Source organism: Hypomesus transpacificus, chromosome 10 (genome assembly GCF_021917145.1).
Source record: "Hypomesus transpacificus isolate Combined female chromosome 10, fHypTra1, whole genome shotgun sequence".
NCBI classification, from domain to species: Eukaryota; Metazoa; Chordata; class Actinopteri; order Osmeriformes; family Osmeridae; genus Hypomesus; species Hypomesus transpacificus.
Window position 1 is genome coordinate 6,743,850 of NC_061069.1, and position 18,268 is coordinate 6,762,117.

The window sequence follows — 18,268 nt, forward strand, 5'->3', positions numbered from 1 at the left end:
GGCACCCCCATGACTGTACTGGACTGAGACCACACAGATGGCCATCTTGCATTTTCAGTCCTTTGCCTTTGCTCTCTCTCGCTCCATCCCCTGCCATTTTCAATGTCAGCAACCAACTAGACCTTGGAGCTAGGAGCTGCATAATGTAACCCAGTATAAAGACCAGCAGTGGTGGTTTTAACCAATTTTACTAAGGACGCCAAGGTGGGGCCAGTGTTTAATCAGAGGGGAACAAAAAAACGGAAACAAATGATATTAAATACTTGAATTTTGCTTTACATTAAAATCATACAAACGGATCTGGCTCTTCCTTTTCCAGCTCCTCAGCTTGTAGTAGACTACAAGTCATAGTATTTCCAAGCCTTGATAGTGTAACTGAGATGACGCAGTCATTAATTCCTCTTTCAAGTAAGCCCACGTGTTCACGTGTGGAGAATTAAATTAGCTGCATGGTCTGTAGAGATCTTGGGACGCAGCTGCAATACATTACATAACAGAAAGTGTTTCATTCTGCAGAAATTGTGGAAATGTTTTGTGTATCAAACACCTCAATTGTTTTCATTTGTATAATATTACAGCTCATCTTCATTGGTAAAAGACACGATCTTTACCCGTACGTGACTTTAGTGCATGGAAAAGTGAAACGTAAATATAGGCTACTTGTCCAAAGGACAACTGCCTCAGAAAGTTAATGTCAGGCCCTGAATGATCACTGTCACTAGATATAAAGAGACGTTGACTTTCACTCGGTGCACAAAAAAGGGTAACCTAGGCTCAGGTGGGTCTTCAACCGACAAAACTTAAACAATGCCTCTTCTTGGCGGTGAAATCATTGTCCCGATTCTCTCAGGTAAGTAAACTTCTCGATCTTACGTAAACCGGAGCTCCAGCCTTCCGTGTCCCTCACGGTATCCCTACTGGGGTGGCCAGGTCTGTTGTAGGGGGCCCAACCTGCAGCTCGTCTCTCAAAACCTCACCCACCACCTAACTGTGGCTCTCCCTCTTTAACAAAACCCCTCAGGTCATCAGGGTCTCATCAGTCCCAGGTCCACTATGAGGGAGGGATGGAGCTCCCGACTCCCCCAGCAGAGGGAGCAACAGCTGGTCAGGGCTGCAGCCACCTCCAGGGAATGTGGCACCCCTCCAGGACCTAGCCTGTCGTGACGTCACACACTCCTTTCCAAAACTCTGGAAATCTCAATCTGCTATTCCCTTTTCTTTCCAGGAAAGAAACAACCACCTTCATGACACCGACTTATCTTGCTTCAACGCCGGACACTCAACGGAGTCGGCTTACTGGTGGTGGTGTTCAAGAAACGCAAGGTTCTACATTGAGAAATATCTCAGGTTGATGACTTTTGATAAAAAATTGTGTTAATATGTTTTTACATAAGAAACCATACAAATGTAAAAGAAAAAATCTTAACTCATGTAATCAGGACGGACTGGTTTTCCCTATCTGCAAGTAAAAAGAAAAGTAATAGTCACGAGTAACTCCATGGTAAATTACATTGTACTGTCTACTGTATTTAAACAGTATATCTTCACTTTCATCCATCCATTCCTAAATTCATCCATGCATCCCTTTATCTATTATTCTTGAACTCTTTAACAATCCATCCGATTATGCATCAACCATCAATCAGTATATATCACTGTTCACCAGTTAATTAAACAGTTAAACCATCCATCCTCCATCCATCAGTGAGTGTCCATACTAGTCAACATAAACTGATAGGTGTTGTCAGAGACGGAGAAGATGTGGGGTGGAGCTTCCATACGCTTTTTCCCTCCTTACTCAAGTTCAAATTTGTGAATATTTATGGATACACAATAATTGTCTTAAAATGCATGGACGATATGAAGTGAGTAGGCAAGACAATTAATACTGTTTCATGACTATATTACAAAAGTATATTCCCTAAATTCAGATTCTGATTTATGCATTCATTTGAACTCTATGTGTCTGTTCTGATGTGTTTATGGGGATAGTAGTAAATGTTTTGGAGGTGGTTGGATTGTTAAAGAGTTTAGTTTAATTGAATTTCTTTATAATTGCATCATGTTACACATTATATCACATACTGTACTTATATGAATACACTCTGTAAAATATATCGAGAGTACTAAAGTGTTCTTCTATCTACAGTACATATCCATCCACCAGACCCTTGAAGTCATTGGATGTACTGTCCAAATGGGAGAATGAACTCACAGAGACACATCAGAATGCATTTTAATGGCTTTATAATTATATTTATTATATAATTTCAATACACATTTCAATGACACAGAGTCATCTGGTAAAGTGGTAGTCAGATTGTACTTTTTTGTACATAATGTAATACAAAACATACCTTACACAATCAGTACTAAGCCACATAAAGTGTATCAAGACAGCACCTAAGTGTACTGTCCAAGGGGCTGAGTAAACACAGTAGGACATAGGTGAATAGATGTACTTGCCATGGAATTACACCATAGTGAAGCTTTATTACATTTTCCATTTGTAAGTAAAATGCATTAATGGTAGAGTTTCTATAGAGCAACAAACAAATGTGAGTTTTAATGCTTATATTATTGCAATATGTATTATTACATATTGCTCCCAAAGGGCATGGTTCCATAATGTGTTATAACGTGTCAACGGGCTCCAGTGTTAAGGGAGTGTTGCTATATAACTAGACTAGACTAACTAAAATGTTGGGAATCTCATGTTTTCAGGAATGTATAAGAATTCACATTATGACAATGTTGGGAATGTGCATGTATACAGTATTAGATGTCCATTTGCAGACATAAATATGAAAATGCATGACACCTTATAAAATCCCCAAATATAACTTGATACTTGATATCAAGTTAGCAGAAAGCCATTTTGTTATCCATTAGATGGGCCTGTTTTCATCAAAACATGCTACAAGCTTTCATACAACATTTCTATGTGTATTTTCAAACAACATTAAACTATTAACTATTATATTTACCAAACACTCCAGAGCAACTTACAGTAAGTACAGGGACAGCATGAGCTGGAGGAGGCTGAGGAGCATGCTGACATCGCTGAGTCTCAGGTCAACAAGCTTGACATTTAATCATTTAGCAGACACTCTTATCCAGAGCGACTTACAGTAAGTTCAGGACCTTCTCCCTGAGGCAAGTAGTGTGAAATGCCTTGCCCAAGGACACAACTTGATTTGGCATGGCTGGGAATCAAATCAGCTTCCTTCTGATTAATAGCCCGATTCCCTAACCACTCAGCCATCTGACCCGTATTTTTTTTTTTTTTTACTTTAAAAAAACCTTTTTGAAAAACACTTTAATAAGCAACCTTGGGTTATACAATTATTCCCCTGAACATGTTCGTGAAGTTTCACCAGAACTTTAATGAAATTGACAGGAATTTCCCACTGCTTTGTGGGAATACACATTACTAAAACAAACCTTTATAAGTTTGGCAACAATGAAAAGAAAAGGAGTGCAAAGAGTCAAGTGTATCTTACACACAATTAAATCTATGTGTCCAGGGCCGGCGCAAGCACCTTCGCCGGCCAAGATGTTTCAACACCCCCCCCCCCCCCCCCCCCCCAGGAGCGAAAAACTGAGAGACGTCCCCCCCACCCCACCTCGGCGCCCTCTGCTGGTGGTGCGGGACGGTTACTTAATGGACGCACTTCGGTATTTGGCGCCCCCCTCTTCATGGCGCCCTAGGCGGCTGCCTAGTTCGCCTATAGCAAACGCCGGCCCTGTATGTGTCCATGAATGCGTGTGTCTTCTGATATGTCCCAGAGGCTGACTACCTAATAGTGGCCTCCATTTGAGGTGAATTTGAGACAAATGCTGTATATATAGTAGGGTTTAACTCTCTCCCTATCTCATTGTTTGCATTATTAGCTAAGGCAACGAAAACATTTAAAACATTCAAAAAGTTAATTATACAGAATATTAAATGGAGGTATTTATTTCCGAATTAAAGAGTTGGAGAAGAATCTTGTTTTGTGGGCTTAGGAGAGGAGTCACAAATAAGGCCAAATAGCTTCAATATAAACAAAGTTGGGCAGCAGTACATGTGGGTGCACAACATTGACAATTCAAAAAATAAAAGGTGAAACTTCAACTTGAGGACAAAAAAGTGTTTTGCAACATACTGGTGATCTGTCCCCTACAGATAAGGAGAACATGTTGAGAGTCAGGGCTGTTTACAAGGTTGACTTACGGTACTTTACTCTGCTACAATTAGCTGTCTCAAAACTGCATAGCGATGTGTTAGTCAAGAATAGATTAATGTATTCATGTCATCTGAGCTGTATCAATTCAGTGAGGAAGCCTTATAAAGACTCTGAATGTGCTTTGAGCTTGGAGTAGGCAGTCATAACAGCTGAGGACATATGCCGTCAGCTGACTGCAAGACTGGGTTCAGATTTTTCCATGATATATTTAAGAGGTGCTACATTAGCACTACTGTAAATGACTCATTTATTTCATCTCTAAAAACAACACGTCTGCAAGTAGGAAAATGTATCCAATTCTAAACGTAAATATATGTTGCCCTTAACCAAACCAATTCTTATCCTTTCCCACTTGATTCTATTGAGACCTGCATTAAAAGTTTTGTCCATATGCACATGCTCATTCTGTTGATTCTATTAATAGCTATCCTTAATACAGTATGCCAGGGATCCCTCACAGCAAGCTGACTACTAGATGCTTGAGGTTAATAAGTTTCTTAACAGCTTGTTGTGGCTGAAGTCTAGACACTCTGCTTCAAATCATTTATAATACCGCAATATATTTGATTTGCACCAAATGGTCAGCCCCTGTCCAGATACAGATTGTGAGAGAAATTCGACAAGGTTTGAAGAAGCCAATTACAGTAGATTAGATTAAGTTCCTACTGCAATCACATAATGAATCTATTGATACAAAACCTATTTCCTAAATTGTATTAGGCCTACAACACTCTCACATGTGTTCCCCTATATGTGGTATAAATGAGTGTTCTCATACATGCTGTAGGTTCATCACTACTGTGGTTCAATGTTCAGGTAAGTTTCGGTCAGTTTACTGTTGAGAACTGTGTATAAATTGTATCAATCTCAAAACCTGAACTGATGTAGTAGCATCATCAGCACCAGATCTCCTCAGGGCTGCGTTCTTTCCCCTCTGCTCTTCTCCCTGTACACCAACAGCTGGACCTCCAGTCATCCGTCCATCAACTCATGAAGTTTTCGGACGACACCACCCTCATTGGGCTCATCTCTGGTGGAGACAAGTCTGATTATAGGTGGGAAGCGGCCAACCTGGTGACCTGGTGCAGCCAGAACAACCTAGAGCTCAATGCTCTTAAGACAGTGGAGATGGTTGTGGACTTCAGGAAGAATACAGCCCCACTCACCCCCATCACCCTGTGTGACTCCCCAGTCAACACTGTGGAGTCCTTCCGCTTCCTGGGCACTATCCTCTCCCAGGACCTCAAGTGGGAACTGAACATCAGCTGCCTCACCAAGAAAGCACAAGAGAGGATGTACTTCCTATGGCAGCTGAAGAAATTCAACCTGCAGAAAGACTATGATGATGCACTTCTACTCAGCCAATAGTGTGTTAAAATGTGTGCTTTTCTCATTTACTTAGAACGTTGTTTAATTGATGTTTGATTATAACTTCCCTTCAGGTAGAGTTGCGTTAGTCAATTTTAGATCCCAAAAATGGTATCATACTAACAAAACCATTTATGAATGTTGTATTGTTATGTTTTGAAGTATAAGCGATCCATGAACATTTTAAATATTGAATTAAAAAAACCACCAACCACTTCACACCTGTAAGCGAATCTCAGGATGACGCCCAGGTGGGGAGTAACTGACCAATCAGGAATTCTCCTTCACAAAGACACCCCCCTCTTTCCTTTGGAGTATAAAGCCCCCCAAAATATAATTACCCCCACTTGTTTGTAGAAGTGAAACTGAAGTGAAAGCGTAATTTCTAACCTATTCCTCTCAACTTGCAAACTTCACTAAATCGCCCGGAACTTTGACGAGAGATTCCGTTGTTCTATTTTCTAGACGATAACGAAACCATTGACACTACCCTTCTTCAAACCGACCAAAGTAACTGCGATTTGCTATATTTCTTACTAGCGAACATTGGCATATTGTGACCGAATTTGTTACGTTTGATTTTAGTTTGCAAATGATTTAACGTAACGCTTTTTAGGATTAGATTACCATATCAGACTGAAAAAGAGTCGTTCAGGGAATCCTTGTTATTTCCAGCCAATGATATAGTAGTCCACTGTACCAGCATAGTGGACCAGGGAGAAGAGGGCCTCGGCCTTGCCCTTGGCTGGTTTAGGCTTCTCAAATGCCTTGGTCTTACCAAGATGCTGGTCATACAGCTTGTTCTTGAAGGAAGCATCTGAAGCCTTGGGGAACATGCATTCCTCTTCAAGGATGGAGAAAATGCCCTTGGCTGTGTAGAAATATACTTTGATCAGTCAAATATACTGTGTATTAGAGTTAGCTGAAATTGCATAAATAAGACATATAATAAGCATTGTGATATGATAAGAACATGTCAGTTTATTCATACTGTATATACAGTGCCCTCCAAAAGTATTGGAACAGTGAGGCGAATTCCTTTATTTTTGCTGTTGACTGAAAACATTTGGGCTTGACATCAAATAATGAACGTGAGACCAGAGATCAACGTTTCAGCTTTTATTTCCAGGTATTTACATCAGGATCTGATGCACAACTAAGAAAATATCACATTTTGTTTGAATCCACCCATTTGTCATGTGATCAAAAGTATTGGAACAGATATACTTAAAACATATTTAAGTGAATAAGACTTAATATTTAGTTGCAAATCCTTTGCTTTCAATAACTGCAGCAAGTCTGTGACCCATTGACGTCACCAAACTTTTGCATTCTTCCTTTTTGATGCTTTCCCAGGCTTTCACTGCAGCCTCTTTCAGTTGTTGTTTGTTTTGTGGGGTTCCTCCCTTCAGTCTCCTCTTAAGCAGGTAAAATGCATGCTCTATAGGGTTTAAGTCTGGAGATTGACTTGGCCAGTCTAATACCTTCCATTTCTTGCCCCTGATGAACTCCTTTGTTGTTTTGGCAGTGTGTTTTGGGTCGTTATCTTGCTGCATGATGAAGGCTCTGCCAATCAGTTTGGTTGCATCTTTCCTTAAATTGGCAGACAAAATGTTTCTGTAGACTTCCGAGTTCATTTTGCTGCTGCCATCATGTGTTACATCCTCAATGAAGATTAATGAGCCCGTCCCAGAAGAAGCCATGCAAGCCCAAGCCATGACATTACCTCCACCGTGTTTCACAGATGAGCTTGTGTGTTTGGGATCATGAGCAGTTCCTTTCTTTCTCCAAACTTTAGCCTTTCCATCACTTTGGTAAAAGTTAATCTTTGTCTCATCAGTCCATAAAACTTTGTCCCAGAATTTTTGAGGTTCATCTCTGTACTTTTTGGCAAATTCCAGCCTGGCCTTCCTATTCTTCTTGCTAATGAGTGGTTTGCATCTTCTGGTGTAGCCCTTGTACTTTTGTTCATGAAGTCTTCTGCGAACAGTAGATAGTGATACCTTCACTCCTGCCATCTGGAGGTTGTTGCTGATCTCACTAACAGTTGTTTTAGGGTCTTTCTTTACAGCTCTCACAATGTTTCTGTCATCAACTGCTGATGTTTTCCTTGGTCTACCTGTTCAACGTCTGTTACTTAGTACACCAGTAGTTTTCTTCTTCTTCAGGACATTCCAAATGGTTGTACTGGCTATGGCCAATGTTTCTGCAATGGCTCTGATTGATTTTCCATCTTCTCTAAGACTCACAATTGCTTGTTTTTCACCCAAAGACAGCGCTCTGGTTTTCATGTTGTTTTCACCTCTGAATACAGTCTGCATAGACAAAACCTATCTTACCCAATCTGAACCTGAGTGTAGACATTCAGTGGTATTTATTGATTGAATAATGTATGTAATAGGACACACCTGGGCAACAAAACACACCTGTCAGTCACATGTTCCAATACTTTTGCTCACGTGACAAATGGGTGGGTTCGAACAAAAAGGTGATATTTTCTAATTTGTGCATCAGATCCTGATGTAAATACCTGGAAATAAAAGCTGAAACGTTGATCTCTGGTTTCACATTCATCGTTTGATGTCAAGCCCAAATGTTTTCAGTCTACAGCAAAAATAAAGGAATTGGCCTCACTGTTCCAATACTTTTGGAGGGCACTGTACATGTATGAATAATCTTGTATCCTTGCCAGGTATGAAACATCCACAGGCACCTCACCTTCTCAATAAGCTCAATGCAGGCAGCCAAGTCCATGCCAAAGTCAATGAACTCCCAGATGATGCCCTCTTTCTTGTACTACTCTTGCTCCAGGACGAACATGGTGTGGTTGAAGAACTGTTGCAGTTTCTCATTGGTGAAGTTGATGCACATGCTGTTATACTGTAGATCTGCAAAGTTTGGCAGAACTTTATTGAGCAATCCTACCATGCCATATGTATTTTTTACTTTATCTGCACAATTGTTGTTCCTTGAAATCAAATCTTCAGTAGATACTATCTGTATAGTTTAATGACACATGAAAGAAACCACTTTTGAATGTATTTCTAATAATTGCTCAAATGTTGCCATAATGACAAGTCTCAAACTCACGTTCAAGATCTCAAAACCAGCAATGTCAAGCACACCAATGTAGAAGTTCCCTTGCTGCTTGGTGTCCAACATCTGATTGATGCAGATGACCATTCACAAGAACATCCTCACATAGACTGACTCACAGAATTGTTCCCCTGTGTCACATTATGTAATACAATATGTTAGTTCCACTTTACTGTCCACTTTTTTTACCATTATGCAATATTTACATTTCATAGATATAGAAATACCATCCCACTGCACTTGCAACAGCATATCAATTATTTAAATGTAGACATTATGCCAGTTTGTGTCATACAACTTTCATGAAATGACAAAAGCGAAAACAATTATTAAGTTAGTTATAATCATTCTTTTAAGCTCTGCAGTGACTCACCAACAAGCTTAGGTTTGTGGTTGTCATTATCTCGTAGAAGATGTGGTAGCCTCTCTCATCAGGCAGTTGGAAGCTCGTTCTGGACTTCTCCAACAGGTCTGAGAAAGAGAGATGAGAAGAAGAAAGATATTTTAAACAAAAGTAAATGGATATCATCAGTTGATATGGGGCTTAATTTTTAAGGAATACAGGCCAACTCACAGGTTTCAATATCAGCACTAGCCAGTAGTGTGAAAGTGAATTCGGATGAATTTACCTTAAAGAAAGCATGTCATTTCAAGGGTGTCAAGAATGAATGTCACTGGAGAGTGTACTCCTCCAATGTGCAATCCAATGTAAATTATCATGTTACCACAGCATGATTGTTTGTAATAATAATAATGATACATAAAAAGATGTGGAGGAAAATGCATAAAATGGCAATCTTTGTCAAACTTACAAAACAAGAGGAGTTGTCATTCCTCACTGTCTTGGCATTACCGTAGACCAGCACCAAACTTCCAAACTTCTCATTCTCATTCAGTTACTCAGTTAGTCTTCACTAACCCTCTTCTGATTCTTGAAAACAACATTTTCTCGACATTGAGCCTCCCGTTTTATTTATCTTGTCAGAGCTGAGTAAAGAGTAAACATGCTTCACAGACTTTTTATTCCTAATACAAAAATTGGACACATCGTTCTTTGCATTAACTTCATATAGTATTTAATGTAAGGACTAACCTGCATTTTACCAGGAGTTCGTTTTTTCTTCTCACCCCAAGAAACAGTTATGGTAGTACTGGATGACAGCGAGGTGAAGTTAGTTTCATATTCGACATTCGACATTCGTCTCACATTCGGAAGACGCTACTTTGCAGCGCCGAGTTAAGGACCGGGTGAAAATTAGCCATACAATTTTGAAAAATGATGACATTTATAATATTTGTATGACTATAAAACCTCAAACAAACAGCTGAGCATTCCAACAATGTCTGGCCTACTTCCAAACCCTTTACTTTTTCAATAAAACATTTTAAAAAATGATAGAAAATCGCTAATCTCTGAAAATAGCATGACATCCTTGCTAATATCAATATATTTTCCAAACTTGGGTCAAAAAATCTCAAATACACACCAGATTATTCTAATAGTGTCTGGCCTACTTCCACACCCTTTACTTTTTCAATGATGTTTTTAAAAAAATGATAGAAAATCGCTAATCTCTGAAAATAGCATGAAATCCTTGCTAATCTCAATATCTTTTCCAAACTTGGGTCAAAAAATCTCAAATACACACCAGATTATTCTAATAGTGTCTGGCCTACTTCCACACCCTTTACTTTTTCAATAAAACATTTTAAAAAATGATAGAAAATCGCTAATCTCTGAAAATAGCATGAAATCATTGATAATCTCAATAACTTTTTCAAACTTGGGTCAAAAAATCTCGAATATACACCAGATTATTCTAATAGTGTCTGGCCTACTTCCACACCCTTTACTTTTTCAATAATGTTTTTAAAAAAATGATAGAAAATCGCTAATCTCTGAAAATAGCATGAAATCCTTGCTAATCTCAATATCTTTTCCAAACTTGGGTCAAAAAATCTCAAATACACACCAGATTATTCTAATAGTGTCTGGCCTACTTCCACACCCTTTACGTTTTCAATAAAACATTTTAAAAAATGATAGAAAATCTCTAATCTCTGAAAATAGCATGAAATCATTGATAATCTCAATAACTTTTTCAAATTTGGGTCAAAAAATCTCGAATATACACCAGATTATTCTAATAGTGTCTGGCCTACTTCCACACCCTTTACTTTTTCAATAAAACATTTTAAAAAATGATAGAAAATCGCTAATCTCTGAAAATAGCATGCCATCCTTGCTAATATCAATATATTTTCCAAACTTGGGTCAAAAAATCTCAAAGACACACCATATTATTCTAATAGTGTCTGGCCTACTTCCACACCCTTTACTTTTTCAATGATGTTTTTAAAAAAATGATAGAAAATCGCTAATCTCTGAAAATAGCATGAAATCCTTGCTAATCTCAATATCTTTTCCAAACTTGGGTCAAAAAATCTCAAATACACACCAGATTATTCTAATAGTGTCTGGCCTACTTCCACACCCTTTACTTTTTCAATAAAACATTTTAAAAAATGATAGAAAATCGCTAATCTCTGAAAATAGCATGAAATCATTGATAATCTCAATAACTTTTTCAAACTTGGGTCAAAAAATCTCGAATATACACCAGATTATTCTAATAGTGTCTGGCCTACTTCCACACCCTTTACTTTTTCAATAATGTTTTAAAAAAAATGATAGAAAATCGCTAATCTCTGAAAATAGCATGAAATCCTTGCTAATCTCAATATCTTTTCCAAACTTGGGTCAAAAAATTTCAAATACACACCAGATTATTCTAATAGTGTCTGGCCTACTTCCAAACCCTTTACTTTTTCAATAAAACATTTTAAAAAATGATAGAAAATCTCTAATCTCTGAAAATAGCATGAAATCATTGATAATCTCAATAACTTTTTCAAATTTGGGTCAAAAAATCTCGAATATACACCAGATTATTCTAATAGTGTCTGGCCTACTTCCACATCCTTTACGTTTTCAATAAAACATTTAAAAAAATGATAGAAAATCGCTAATCTCTGAAAATAGCATGAAATCATTGATAATCTCAATAACTTTTTCAGAATTGGGTCAAAAAATCTCGAATATACACCATATTATTCTAATAGTGTCTGGCCCACTTCAACACACCCTTTAATTTTTCAATAATGTTTTTAAAAAAATGATAGAAAATCGCTAATCTCTGAAAATAGCATGAAATCCTTGCTAATCTCAATATCTTTTCCAAACTTGGGTCAAAAAATCTCAAATACACACCAGATTATTCTAATAGTGTCTGGCCTACTTCCACACCCTTTACTTTTTCAATAAAACATTTTAAAAAATGATAGAAAATCGCTAATCTCTGAAAATAGCATGAAATCATTGATAATCTCAATAACTTTTTCAAACTTGGGTCAAAAAATCTCGAATATACACCAGATTATTCTAATAGTGTCTGGCCTACTTCCACACCCTTTACTTTTTCAATAATGTTTTTAAAAAAATGATAGAAAATCGCTAATCTCTGAAAATAGCATGAAATCCTTGCTAATCTCAATATCTTTTCCAAACTTGGGTCAAAAAATCTCAAATACACACCAGATTATTCTAATAGTGTCTGGCCTACTTCCACACCCTTTACTTTTTCAATAATGTTTTTAAAAAAATGATAGAAAATCGCTAATCTCTGAAAATAGCATGAAATCCTTGCTAATCTCAATATCTTTTCCAAACTTGGGTCAAAAAATCTTAAATACACACCAGATTATTCTAATAGTGTCTGGCCTACTTCCACACCCTTTACTTTTTCAATAAAACATTTAAAAAAATGATAGAAAATCGCTAATCTCTGAAAATAGCATGAAATCCTTGCAAATCTCAATACATTTTCCAGACTTGTTGAGAAAAATCTCAAATACACACCAGATTATTCTAATAGTGTCTGGAATACTTCCACACCCTTTACTTTTTCAATAATCTGTTTTAAAAATGATAGAAAATCGCTAAACTCTGAAAATAGCATGAAATCCCTCTGAAATGTTATAGAAGACGAGTAATCATGTCATACAGGAAGACAGGATCACAATCCACCACAACGGATCAATTGACAGTCTCAGCTGTCAAGTCTTAGGTTAAACACTTTATATATAAGGAATATTTTGAATCCAGTCGATACTGACCTGACTGAGAGAGAGAGAGAGAAAGAGAGAGAGAGAGAGAGAGAGAGAGAGAGAGAGAGAGAGACAGACAGACAGACAGACAGACAGAGAGCGCGAATTAGAGAGAGAGGTATGTGTAAGATTACTCTGATGTAACCCCTTGACACACCCCATCACTTTGAGTGTCTGCCTGTCAGAAAAATTGAAGATGTATCTTTTTTTATTCTGTATAAAATTATACTGTGTTCAGCATTCCTTGTGTGGAAAGAGAGGCCTACTCCCAAACCTGGAATAGATGGAGACGCAAACTCTGGTGACCATTTGCTTGACACCTATATGGTCAACTAGGGTTGATGACGCAAACACTCACACACACGCGAGCAAGGTCTATGCAAGGGAGCCAATGAAAGAAGAGTTATGAAGAAATTGGGATTTCCTATGTGCTTACATTATTCACTTATCAATAGAACTAGTCATTGGATACTAGTTAGTAAGTTCTCATGTAAACTTGCTATTAATAGCAAAATAGAGTAGATTGTGTCTATGTGTCAGGATTAATAGATGTTCGGGGTCAAGAGAAAGTACTGGCTAAACGTTCCTTGTCATAACTACAATTAGAGCTCCATATGAACTCTCTAGTCTGAGAGTTGTCATGGTGTTGGGAGCAGTGAATCTCTTTCTCTGAGACTGTCGTAACGTCAATACTGTCTGACTGTCACAATCTATGTTTACATTCTTGTGCCCTATAAAAGATGGTCCTCCGGCTTTCAGAGCTGAGAGAGACATGATTGAGACCTAAGCCTGGTGTTGTGTTGTCATTTATTGTCAGAGATCTGGTTCTTTGTTTGGCAAAACTCATTGCCACAACTTGTGCCACTGTGTTTAAATGCACGCTTAAGATAAAAAAAGAAACAGGGAATGAAAATAAGCAAAGGCTGTAATCATAATATATATGGGGTTCCATAAAAGTTATTGATTGAGATTAGTGAAGATTTCGTGCTATTTTCAGAGATTAGCGATTTTCTATCATTTTTTTAAAAACATCATTGAAAAAGTAAAGGGTGTGGAAGTAGGCCAGACACTATTAGAATAATATGGTGTGTCTTTGAGATTTTTTGACCCAAGTTTGGAAAAGATATTGAGATTAGCAAGGATGGCATGCTATTTTCAGAGATTAGCGATTTTCTATCATTTTTTAAAATGTTTTATTGAAAAAGTAAAGGGTGTGGAAGTAGGCCAGACACTATTAGAATAATCTGGTGTATATTCGAGATTTTTTGACCCAAATTTGAAAAAGTTATTGAGATTATCAATGATTTCATGCTATTTTCAGAGATTAGAGATTTTCTATCATTTTTTAAAATGTTTTATTGAAAAAGTAAAGGGTGTGGAAGTAGGCCAGACACTATTAGAATAATCTGGTGTGTATTTGAGATTTTTTGACCCAAGTTTGGAAAAGATATTGAGATTAGCAAGGATTTCATGCTATTTTCAGAGATTAGCGATTTTCTATCATTTTTTTAAAAACATTATTGAAAAAGTAAAGGGTGTGGAAGTAGGCCAGACACTATTAGAATAATCTGGTGTATATTCGAGATTTTTTGACCCAAGTTTGAAAAAGTTATTGAGATTATCAATGATTTCATGCTATTTTCAGAGATTAGCGATTTTCTATCATTTTTTTAAATGTTTTATTGAAAAGGTAAAGGGTGTGGAAGTAGGCCAGACACTATTAGAATAATCTGGTGTGTATTTGAGATTTTTTGACCCAAGTTTGGAAAAGATATTGAGATTAGCAAGGATTTCATGCTATTTTCAGAGATTAGCGATTTTCTATCATTTTTTTAATGTTTTATTGAAAAAGTAAAGGGTGTGGAAGTAGGCCAGACACTATTAGAATAATATGGTGTATATTCGAGATTTTTTGAAACAAGTTTGAAAAAGTTATTGAGATTATCAATGATTTCATGCTATTTTCAGAGATTAGCGATTTTCTATCATTTTTTAAAATGTTTTATTGAAAAAGTAAAGGGTTTGGAAGTAGGCCAGACATTGTTGGAATGCTCTGCTGTTTGTTTGAGGTTTTATAGTCATACAAATATTATAAATGTCATCATTTTTCAAAATTGTATGGGTAATTTTCACCCGGTCCCTAACTCGGTGCTGCAAAGTAGCGTCTTCCGAATGTGAGACGAATGTCGAATGTCGAATATGAAACTAACTTCACCTTGGTCTGGATGACATGCTTGGTGTTGACAGTCTTTCCAGCACCATATTTTCAACTACCTGTTTTGCGTGCGGGCCCGCCCGCGGGCCCGAAACACTGCCCCCTCCTCCCCCAGTTATTACGCATTAAAAATCATAAATAATTTTTTTAACTAGTACACATGTTATACATCATTGGAAAGCTATGATTCTTGTGCTTCCATTGAAATAAACCAATTCAAGCTCAACTTGCAACAGAAAGTACCGTCAACGTCTTTGTCCAGTGACCGTTCATTCAACAATGCCAGAAAAAAAGTTGTACTTACCTTCGATTACTTAGGAATGTCCAGGTATGCACACAACTCATCAAAACCTCATCTGCTTACATTCCCAAGGGTCCAAAGTATCAAACCATGTCGAGTAGTTGTCCAAACAAAGAATTATATCCACACATAGCCACGATCTTGTTGCTTCATTGTTACTTCGTAAAAAAAAAGAATTCTGTCTCTCAACGCACTTTAGCTCATAGCATGAGATCTGGGTCAAGTAGAAACACGGGGATAGTCTTAAAATGGCCGCTACACTCTGACTTGTTGATAGACACCTTGGTTTAGCCAATAGGAGCTTCCATGCCCCGGTGACAGTCCTCTAAAGCCAACTAGGTCTGTGCGTCCAGCCCGCCCCCCGCCCACCCCCCCCCCCCCCCCCCCCGCCCCCTCTACACGATTTTTTCTAACTGGCTTGGACTGACTCTGAAAAGAGCTAGTTATCCTTGTAGCTTAGCACTAGCTGTAAATGGCGATACCCCATATGCCAGGTTTTGTGGAGCCTTCAAAATAAAAGTCGATTGCGCAATATGTCAGTGTTCTTTGTGTGCCAATCCTGGGAATCAGATAAACCACTCCAATGTGTTCATGCTTCAGTTTTTGTGTTTCAGTAATACTAATGAGGGATTTAGCTGTTATATATGATAGTTCTAAGGACCACCTTTCATTAGAGATAACAATTATACCTTTTTATCCTAAGAATTTGACCTTGGTTAGAAGGGTCATTCTGGAGTCTCCAAAAGGCCCTTTTAGAAAACGCCTGGATGTACTCTTATAAAAACATGTGTCAAATATGAATATATTGTGGTATTATGTTTGACTTTTAATCTGAATTGGGTAAGGCTTCAACCTGTGGTCCAATTCTGTCTTCCAGCTAATACCTACCACCTCTAGGCCTCTTCAGGCCTCTGTTTTCAAAACAAAATCTAGGCGGAAATAGAAACTTTCACTTTCCTTGTGTTCAAGCTTCTATTACTCAACACCAGTAGGACTGACAGGGGTCCTGACAACAAGGAACATAACTTCAGAGTGTCAGCTTTCAAAAGAGTCCATTTACATGCATGTACTCCAAATGGTTCAAGAACAGCTTTCAATTTACTTTGGGCATGCTGTTTAGGCGTTTTTAGGCACATTTAACAGTCTCCAGAACAGGTTTTAAGAAGATGGTCAAAAAAATTTTTTAAATCTTCATAACTTTTACATTTTGAAAGTACCGACAAGTATTCTAACTAATGATCATGACCTCTAGTCATAAATATTCTACATTGAGAAATATCTCAGGTTGATCTCTTTTTATTACAAATTGTGTTAATATGTCTTTACATAAGAAAGCATACAAATATTAAATAAAAAATCTTAACTCACGTAATCAGGATGGACTGGTTCTCCCTATCTGCAAGTAAAAATAAAAGTAATGGTCATGACTAACTCCATAGGAAATTAAATTGTGCTGTCTACTGTATTGAAACAATATATCTTCACTTTCATCCATCCATCCCTAAATATATCCATGTATCCCTTAATCTATTATTCTTGAACTCTTTATCAATCCAATCCGATTATGTATCAACCATCAATCAAATGATCTGACTGTTCACCTGTGAATTAATCAGTTAAACAATGCATCCATCCTCCATCCATCAGTGAGCCTCCATACGCTTCTTCCCTCTGTAGGCGTTGACCAATTCCATATCATACACAGGGAGCCACTTGTAGGGGTTCACCGTGGCACAGAAGAGCCCAGAGTAGGTCTGTGTGAGCAGAAGGCAAATTAATACATAGATATTTGAGCTCAAGTACGGTATATTTTTTGAGACTGTCATTTGCTTCCTTGAGGTGGCTTTTGTGATTAACATGTAATAGTAAATGTAACTGCTCAAAGGTTCATGTTTTATAAAAGATTGTTTATTATTACTGACTTGCAGAATTCTGGTTTACAGAAAAACTTGGCCACATCCACTGAACCATATCTTTTTTATTTTGTGTGTTTTATTGTCTTACCTCTTCAGTGTCAAGGATTTTTACGTCACGCTTCCCGCCATCCCTCTTAGGTATAACTCCTTGACATCAGGCACATAGCAGGCATTTTTAGCATCAAAGGGTGCAGTCTTGGCCTCAAATCTCTCATTCTCAGGTAAATGGCGGCCTTGCCAAACTTGGCCATCTCTGCGTCCGTACTCACGGTGGCGGTTTACTGGGAAGATAATGCATCAAGCTAAGTAAATAAAATAGATAAACTGGTTGTGACAATTACAATACAAAATCATATTCTTTCAGTTGCTTCAAATGGTTAGCTCTAGATATATATTACCACTTATTTAAAATGTAAATTCCAAATACCAGCTTTAAAGTTAGATGAAACAATGCAATTATGCCTGAATAATTATTATGTGATTATAATAAAGTAATAAAAATAACAATAATACAGTATACATATACATATTTACAGGCTCAAAGCACATAAACTAGGATGATACCTAGATGATAATCAGACATGGTTGTACTTCACAAGTCACTGTATGTTGTTAATTGTAGACAATGTAAAAAACTGCCGTTTGAACAGTATGCACTAGTATGCAGCATCAAACCAGGCCTAACCTGGTGTTCCCTCCCCAGATGAAGTAGGTTTTTAGTTGACACTGGAAGATATTAGATAGTTTGAATGAGTTCATACATACCGATCATTCAAACCCAAAAAGAGACACACAACATTGTTATAGCAAACATATTTTTCTAAATCTTTATGTCATTGAAATAGAGCCCACATTGTGTAACTTACTGGATGATAGCATGATTTAAAGTGTTTAGTTTTTTTTATTTAATGTTATGTACTGTGTTAAATGTGTTGTTGTTAGAGTACTATGTGTGGGTTTCATTCTGAATCAATGA

The 18,268-nt window shown here is 37.4% G+C and overlaps 1 protein-coding gene and 1 long non-coding RNA gene across 3 annotated transcripts; both read right to left on the reverse strand.

Annotated features, from left to right (window-relative positions):
- Positions 1–1,701: 1,701 nt before the first annotated feature.
- Positions 1,702–18,008, reverse strand: LOC124472322 (myosin-13-like; the record flags this gene model as incomplete). Its single annotated transcript, XM_047027096.1, has 5 exons — positions 1,702–1,790; positions 17,037–17,130; positions 17,381–17,439; positions 17,562–17,573; positions 17,978–18,008. Coding segments are annotated over 5 exons (285 nt in total), but the record flags the coding sequence as incomplete, so codon positions are not given.
- On the reverse strand, positions 5,463–9,775 carry LOC124472671. 2 transcript variants are annotated; one of them, XR_006956644.1, is made up of 7 exons: positions 9,506–9,775; positions 9,268–9,322; positions 9,067–9,164; positions 8,688–8,824; positions 8,316–8,485; positions 6,225–6,468; positions 5,463–5,494 (listed from the first exon to the last, which is right to left on the reverse strand). It is a non-coding gene; the product is annotated as an uncharacterized LOC124472671 (long non-coding RNA). The 2 variants fall into 2 exon arrangements; XR_006956643.1 differs by lacking the exon at positions 5,463–5,494 and adding an exon at positions 5,523–5,904.
- Positions 18,009–18,268: the final 260 nt, after the last annotated feature.